The 8,311-nt window shown below is 46.7% G+C and overlaps 2 protein-coding genes across 2 annotated transcripts in view; both read right to left on the reverse strand.

Annotated features, from left to right (window-relative positions):
* The window catches only part of zgc:114188 (40S ribosomal protein S17-like), an 8,909-nt gene extending 3,047 nt beyond the window's left edge, over positions 1–5,862 (reverse strand). The window contains exons 1-3 of the mRNA XM_016507095.1: positions 5,758–5,862; positions 4,990–5,141; positions 2,265–2,370 (exon numbers count right to left, since the gene is read on the reverse strand). Of these exons, the coding sequence (XP_016362581.1) occupies positions 2,265–2,370; positions 4,990–5,141; positions 5,758–5,760 (261 nt within the window). The 5' untranslated portion in view covers positions 5,761–5,862. The remainder of the gene's footprint in view (positions 1–2,264; positions 2,371–4,989; positions 5,142–5,757) is intronic.
* A 1,148-nt stretch (positions 5,863–7,010) lies between these two features.
* LOC107704194 (PCNA-associated factor-like) overlaps positions 7,011–8,311 on the reverse strand; it is a 1,750-nt gene continuing 449 nt past the window's right edge. Inside the window, exons 2-4 of the mRNA XM_016507082.1 lie at positions 7,695–7,781; positions 7,244–7,427; positions 7,011–7,167 (exon numbers count right to left, since the gene is read on the reverse strand). Of these exons, the coding sequence (XP_016362568.1) occupies positions 7,131–7,167; positions 7,244–7,427; positions 7,695–7,781 (308 nt within the window). The 3' untranslated portion in view covers positions 7,011–7,130. The remainder of the gene's footprint in view (positions 7,168–7,243; positions 7,428–7,694; positions 7,782–8,311) is intronic.

The raw sequence follows: 8,311 nt of genomic DNA on the forward strand, positions 1-8,311 counted from the left end.
ACACAGAGACGGAGAGACGCACAGAGAGATGGAGAGACAGAGAGACGCACAGAGAGACGGAGAGACGCACTGAGAGACGCACAGAGAGACACACAGAGCGATGGAGAGACGCACAGAGACGCACAGACAGACGGAGAGACAGAGAGACGCACAGACGGAGAGATGCACAGAGCGATGGAGAGACACAGAGAGACGGAGAGACGCACAGAGAGATAGAGAGATGGAGAGACATGAGAGACGGAAAGACACAGAGAGACGGAGAGACGCACCGAGAGACACAGACAGACGGAGAGAGACACAGAGAGACGGAGAGACACAGACAGACAGAGAGATGGAGAGACGCAGAGAGAGACACACAGAGCGATGGAGAGACACAGAGATATGGAGAGACGCACAGACAGACGGAGAGACGCACAGAGAGACAGACGGAGAGACACACAGAGAGACACAGACAGACGGAGAGACACACGGAGAGACAGAGACACACAGAGTGATGGAGAGACGCACAGACAGACGGAGAGACACACAGAGAGACACAGACAGACGGAGAGACACACGGAGAGACGGAGACACACAGACTGATGGAGAGACGCACAGACAGACGGAGAGACACACAGAGAGACGCAGAGATATGGAGAGACGCACATACAGACGGAGAGACGCACAGACGGAGAGATGCACAGAGACGGAGAGACGCACAGAGAGATGGAGAGACACAGACAGACGGAGAGACACAGAGAGACGGAGAGACACACAGACAGACGGAGAGACACACAGAGACGGAGAGACACACAGAGACGGAAAGACACACAGAGAGACGGAGAGACGCACAGAGAGACGGAGAGACGCACAGACAGACGGAGAGACACACGGAGAGACACAGAGTGATGGAGAGACACAAATATGGAGAGACGCACAGAGATATGGAGAGACGCACAGACAGACGGAGAGACAGAGAGACGCACAGACGGAGAGATGCACAGAGCGATGGAGAGACAGAGACGGAGAGACATGAGAGACGGAAAGACACAGAGAGACGGAGAGACGCACCGAGAGACACAGACAGACGGAGAGACACACAGAGAGACGGAGAGACACAGACAGACAGAGAGACACACAGAGAGATGGAGAGACGCACAGAGAGACACAGAGCGATGGAGAGACACAGAGATATGGAGAGACGCACAGACAGACGGAGAGACGCACAGAGATATGGAGAGACGCACAGACAGACGGAGAGACAGAGAGACGCACAGACGGAGAGATGCACAGAGCGATGGAGAGACACAGAGACGGAGAGACGCACAGAGAGATGGAGAGACAGAGAGACGCACAGAGAGACGGAGAGACGCACTGAGAGACGCACAGAGAGACACACAGAGCGATGGAGAGACGCACAGAGACGCACAGACAGACGGAGAGACGCACCGAGAGACACAGACAGACGGAGAGACACACAGAGAGACGGAGAGACACAGACAGACGGAGAGACAGAGAGACACACAGAGCGATGGAGAGACGCACAGACGGAGAGACACACAGAGAGACGCACAGACAGACGGAGAGATGCACAGACGGAGAGATGCACAGAGAGACGGAGAGACACACAGCGAGATGGAGACACAGAGAGACACACAGACAGACGGAGAGACGCACAGAGAGACGGAGAGACACAGAGAGACGCACAGACGGAGAGATGCACAGAGATGGAGAGACACAGAGAGACGGAGAGACACACAGAGACGGAGAGACGCACAGAGAGACGGAGAGACGCACCAAGAGACACAGACAGACGGAGAGACACACAGAGACGGAGAGACACAGACAGACAGAGAGACACAGAGAGATGGAGAGACGCACAGAGAGACACAGAGCGATGGAGAGACACACAGAGATATGGAGAGACGCACAGACAGACGGAGAGACGCACAGAGATATGGAGAGACACACAGACAGACGGAGAGACACACAAAGAGACGCACAGACGGAGAGATGCACAGAGCGATGTCGAGACACAGAGAGACGGAGAGACGCACAGAGAGATGGAGAGACCGAGAGACGCACAGAGAGACGGACACAGAGAGACGCACTGAGAGACGCACAGAGAGACTGAGAGACAGAGAGACACAGCGATGGAGAGACGCACAGAGAGACTGAGAGACGCAGAGACGCACAGAGAGACAGACAGAGAGAGACGCACACAGAGACACACAGAGAGACGCACAGACAGATGGAGAGACACACAGAGAGACGGAGAGACGCACCTCGGGCACGTAGTTGTCTCTGCGCTCTCGCTCCTCCTCCTGCAGCTTGATGGAGATTCCTCTGACTGGACCTCTCTGGATGCGCTTCATCAGGTGTGTGACGTACCTGCAGAGAAACACTCGTCATTCACACTCCGCTTTACACTAGCTGTGCTTTCACTGAAACACATGTGTGTCCCTGCAGCACAAAAGCAGTCATAAGCAGCACAGGTATATTTGTAGCAATAGCCAACAATACATTGTATGGGTCAAAATTATCCATTTTTTTTTATGCCAAAAATCATTAGGATATTAAGTAAAGATCATGTTCCATGAAGATATTTTGTAAATTTCCTACCGTAAATATATCAAAACTTAATTTTTGATTAGTAATATGCATTGCTAAGAACTTCATTTGGACAACTTTAAAGATGATTTTCTCAATATTTAGATGTTTTTGCACCCTCAGATTCCAGATTTTCAAATAGTTGTATCTCAGCCAAATATTGTCCTATCCTAACAAACCATACATCAATGGAAAGATTATTTATTCAGCGTTCAGATGAAGTATAAATCTCAATGTCAAAAAATTGACCCTTATGACTGGTTTTATGGTCCAGGGTCACACATCACTGACGGACACAGCGAGGGGTCATTAGCCAGTGCTCCGTTAACAATATCCGTTTCTCTGCTTTAATCAAGCTTCGTTATGATGAAATAGGGCTGCACGATTATTCCCTTGAAATTGTAATTGCGATTATTAATTATGATTATCACAATTTACACTGAATGATGTGTGGATATTTGTGGCGGTCAATGTGGATATTGTGGATGAGTTCTTCTGTGTCATCACGTTCTATTAGTTCTACAGCTTCAGTTTCGGAGCTTTCACGCTTAGTAACACATACAGCTGTTCCCTCACCACAGTGCAACAGTGAAAAGGGCCCCGTTTCAAACAGTGTTGCGTTCCGAACGTTGTTTAAGCGACATACACAGGTATTGCGGTATTTTAAAAATTCATATCATAACAAAAATAAACACCGGTATTCGGTATGAACCGGTATACCGCGCAGCACTAGTTTATACCATTGTTTGATGCAACTGCGTGCCGTATTTTTATATGAAAGTAAACAAGCTGAAAACTCTAACTGAAAAACCTTTAGTGCTTTTCTATAGTACTAAGCCTCAAATGTCAACTATACATCGGATTGGGTTCTTCTTTAAATTATAAAAAAGTAAAAATATGAATGGTATTATAATGTTATACTAAAATTAAAATAATGGGAAAAACCCTTAAGATAACATGTAGAAAGAAAAAAACGCATCTTAAGCACGCAGAACACCACAAGTGGACTTTGAACGATTAATTGCCGCTTTGAATGATTACGCAATTGTGGCATCCGTAATTGTAATCGCAATTAGAAATTCAATTAATTGTGCAGCCCTATGATGAACACAGATTTATTGATAAAAAATATTTGTAGCATGTCTCCATGATTGCAATAAGCTTTGCTATTTTAAATAAGAAACAAAGCCTCAATTGTCAATTTAATCACTAAATACAATCAATTAACATTGTTTTGTTGCTCTTTAATGTGGCGTGAGATATTCATAACGTCACATTTACCTCCGGAAGGACATTCTGTGTCCATAAACTCATTAGTCAAGTAGAAAAACAACTAGACGAGCATTCTGCTAAAATATGCACTCTATTACATTCACTGCATCTTTACGTAACCCGTCCTTCAATATTTAATGCCTGAATAAATCCGTCTAAAGTTAGTTATTACAGCCACTGTTTACATGTTTATGCTTCAACAAGACACTGGAGCAGAAACAGAGTTCATATGAAAACTGCCGTGTGTGCAGTTTAACCGTTTACATGCAGCTGAGCTTTTATTTGCGTATTATTCAATTAGATGAATCAGATCGTTTTTCAGTTTCATCTAAACACAGACATTCAGCTGGGTTTCAGTAAAAGCGTGTGAAAGATTGAGGGTTTGTGAGGAACAGGATCCAGCAAACACTTCCTCTTCCTGTTTTATCAACGACCTGCAGACGGTGGCTCCACAGGTTCATCAGACACAGGACTGACGATTTAATTAGATGTGATATAAGCCTGACTGACTCGCTGAGATCAGAGGCCAAAGACAGTCACTGCTCGTTAACACTAACGACGATGACTGATGAACTTTAGAGAGCTGATCTGAGAGCTGTACTGGGTTTATGAAGGAGCACGGAAGACTTTAAGAACAAGTAAAGAAAACTTCAACAGAATGCAATACGTCAGTATGGTCTCTAAATGTAACCGTCGTGTATTACTGACACTTCAGACTTCCAGCAGATCGCCATCGCGTCTCACTTCAGTTTACAGAAGCTTGAATACCTCTGCTCACAAACACTAGACACTTCTGATCACACTGCGTCTCTGAAGAGCCTTACATCTAGATGCATTTACTGGAGAACAAACACGAACTCATGCATGTTCCACGAGAAACTGATCAAAATGAAGCGAGTTTATGATTAAAACAAGAACAAATATCTGCCGGTGTGCTCTGAAAAATCAACTCCATTCAAAGGAAACAAGTTTTCATCCCTCACTGACAGATATTTGCTGTATCTGATGTGTCCGAGCGCATCTAAGAGACGGAGCCCCTCCGCGAGACTGAAACGCTTCAGACGGACTCCAGCTCATCTCTATGGAGCGCTGCCGTGTCCCAGCATGCAGTGCGGCGCGGCGGCTCACCCGGCGATCTTGTTGCGCAGCTTCTTGCTGGGGATGATGGCGATCTCCTCGCACACGCGCTTGTTGGTGTGGAAGTCGTTGCCCAGCCGGGTGTAGTACTTCTCGATGATGACCCGAGCGGCCTTCTTCACCGTCTTGGTCCTGACGCGGCCCTGCGGACAAACACAGCCCATAAACACACATGTAACAGCTCAGAACCGCCAGTCATACACACATAACAGCAGCAGAGCGAGAGTAAGCCCCTCTCACACCAATAACAACTTCTAACAATCTTTCTCAATATTGCAGAACTACAACGATAAAGTCGCACGATCTTGTCCAGCTGATGAACGATAAACACTGACAGCCAATCAGAAGCCACCCTGCGGTCACGAGCTGGACAATTTAAAGCGACAGGATAACCAGACGCTAATATCGTTATCTTTAGCTTTCGCGCTTGTGTGAACGGGGCTTTAATGCTAGTGCCTGCTAGCTGCGGTGCATTATGGGCCGAGCAGAAGCGCTCTACAGACCTGAGCCGGTCAGATCCTCAGTATCTGATCAGGTGTATCGATTAACACGCGTTACTGTGAAGCACACTCGGTGTGAGAGTATTACTGTGAGCGGAGCGGCTCGCTCTTTCATCGCGTTTGAATCTGTCGCGTCATACTCACACACAAGCGCGCCAAACAAACCCCGCGTCACACTCCTCTGTCTGCGTTCATGAACCGAGCGGCGAAAGAGCAGGATTACAGCAGATTATCAGGAGTCAAACAATCGGATACCCACCATGATGATCCGGAGAGCGGAAGAGAAAGAAAAAGAGCCCGACCGGAAGCCGACAGAGCCGCGCGAGCGCCACGCACTGACCCCCAGCGGCGGAGGAGCGACACTGCAGCTGCTCTTCTTCAGATCACATACAGGTGCATCTCAATAAATTAGAATGTCGTGGAAAAGTTCAGCTCCACAGCTGCACTAATACCGCAGTAAACACAGGTCTGCTCCCAGAAGAATCATGTTGATAGCACACTCTGACCTTGCTATTTCAGAAGAAAGACTTCTGTATAGATATATTTCTGCAATGCAGTATAAAACTATAACTGTCATTAATCTGAGTTTTATGTGCATCTCTCAAATTTAGTTTAGGTACATTTCTCTGATTATACTGCCAAATCTAATATAGAAATATATTTTAAAAAAAGACTTATGTACAAAGATATCAAATTAGCCCTTTTATTTGCCATTATTACAGAAGTGAAAATAAGTTTTCCCTCGTGCAGATGTGAGACTTCATTGAAAACACGGAACACGATTCAGCAATAAATCAATCCAGCAAAGAAACGCTTTTCGTCAGTGGTGTCCGGTGTTTCGCACAAAAACAGATATTTGTGCAGATATAAATGCATTCTGAGTGAATAGCTTTCACATGAGAGTGATTTAATGCAAGCTAATGTCAGCATGAACCCTTCACAGAACTGAAGACACGCAGAAGAAGAGAGTGCAGACGAACAGCATTCATCAGCTTGTGTTCCAGCAGTCAGTGCACATCCAGCTATCTGAAACTGGGGCTTTCATCCGTCACACGCGGATGGAAACGTGTTTAATGGTAATGTAAGAATTAAGACGTCAATTCCAGTTTCTGGTCAGAATTAAACAAATAAAGCGCCTTTAATAAAGTGTGCTTGTCATGATGAAACACTGATTAATAAGCAAAAACAAATCCTTTGTGTTGAGCTCAATTCAGTTTGACAGCTGCTGGAGTTTATTTTAACAAACACCTAACGTTCATTTTATTTTATGCAAGTTATCAGTCTAACTCTGAGCTCCTGGATTGTTAGATTACTCTGCAGTCGTCCTCGAGATGAGCAGGCCTTCATCAGTCCGAGTGTTGCCTACAGACCACCACCAAACGCACGCTTTATCACTGATCCAGCACTACTCACTGCAGCAGCACATTCTGAACACTACAGTCCAGACAGGACTGGACCGCAGGTTTAATCCGACTGCTTTCACTCACTGTAGAGATCACACCAACACACACCTCTGAACAATCACTTTATTAAACACTGTACAAAACCAACCAGACATCCTATTAAAAGTATTTACAAAGATTTACACTAAATAGTCAAGCATGAATGAAACATGTGAACTGAATAAAGAGATTAATCCTCCTCCTCCTCGTCGATGATGGGTCTGGACCTGAAACACAGAGAGTACACGGCTCAGTCTCGCTCAAACCCTGCAGACAGGAAGAGGAAGTGCTCCGAGCACTCACTTCCTGGGCGCTTTAGCCACGCCGCTGCCGCCAGCCTCCTCCTCATCATCATCATCATCAGACGCGGGATGAAGGTTCTCCTCTGGTTTCCGGCTGGGGCCGCCGAAGAAGTCTCCGATGCCCTTCTGCCACGTGGGTGTGGGCCGCAGACACACGGGGTTCCCGCCCGCGTATTTACCCTTAGCTGAGCGAGACAAACATGCATTAATGCCATTACACTCCTGCTGCACACGCTTCACTACTCATCCCCTCATACAGCAGAACTGAATTGGTTTGCATTGACACAATGTGTATGGTATAAAGCGCTGTATAAACACCGCTGAGGTGAGCCAGTATTTAAGAAGCGTCCTCAAACAGAGCTTCACCAGCAGCAGAACACAGCACGACTCCTCTAAACTCCGGAAGTGACGCAAGACGCCAGAACGCGTCTCACTTGCGTGCGCGCACTCACCTGGCGTGCCCGACTGCGCGCCGCTGCTGTGCGCGTTCACGGAACCGGAAGCGCCGAGGGACTTCCGGGGCGCAGAGGCGGCAACAGCTGAAACAAACACACAAAATTATTTATTAACGTTCAATAAACCTCACAACACGAGGCGCGCCGTCAGAAACAAGGTTCCGCTTCCGGAGCGCTTCATCGTGACGCGACGCGGATGAATGTGAAAGTGGCGCCATTTCATTCAGTCCGAAATAAACTCCTTTAAAGCTAGTGAATGCCAGTGAGGTTTGTTTTTAATGTTCAAACAATAATGAGACGATTCCGCTGGAGATATACTCATTTAATGACTTATCTGTGTTATATTAGCAGTAGCATCAGTGTTTAACGCCAATGGTTGCTAGACAAACACAACTGCGGTAAATGTTTATGGATTAAATCGTTCATACAGGTATAAAAGCGTTTTCCCCTCAGAAAGCAGCATAGTGCTGTAACTGAATCAGGCACCGTGTGCTGGGGTCGGAGCAGTTTGGCGGGAGATGGTGACTGAAACACACACACTCATGTTCATCTGTATCCACACACACACACACACACACACACACACACACACACACACACACACACACACACAC

The sequence above is a fragment of the Sinocyclocheilus anshuiensis genome, unplaced genomic scaffold (assembly GCF_001515605.1).
Source record: "Sinocyclocheilus anshuiensis isolate Anshui unplaced genomic scaffold, SAMN03320099.WGS_v1.1 scaffold1228, whole genome shotgun sequence".
Lineage (NCBI taxonomy): Eukaryota > Metazoa > Chordata > Actinopteri > Cypriniformes > Cyprinidae > Sinocyclocheilus > Sinocyclocheilus anshuiensis.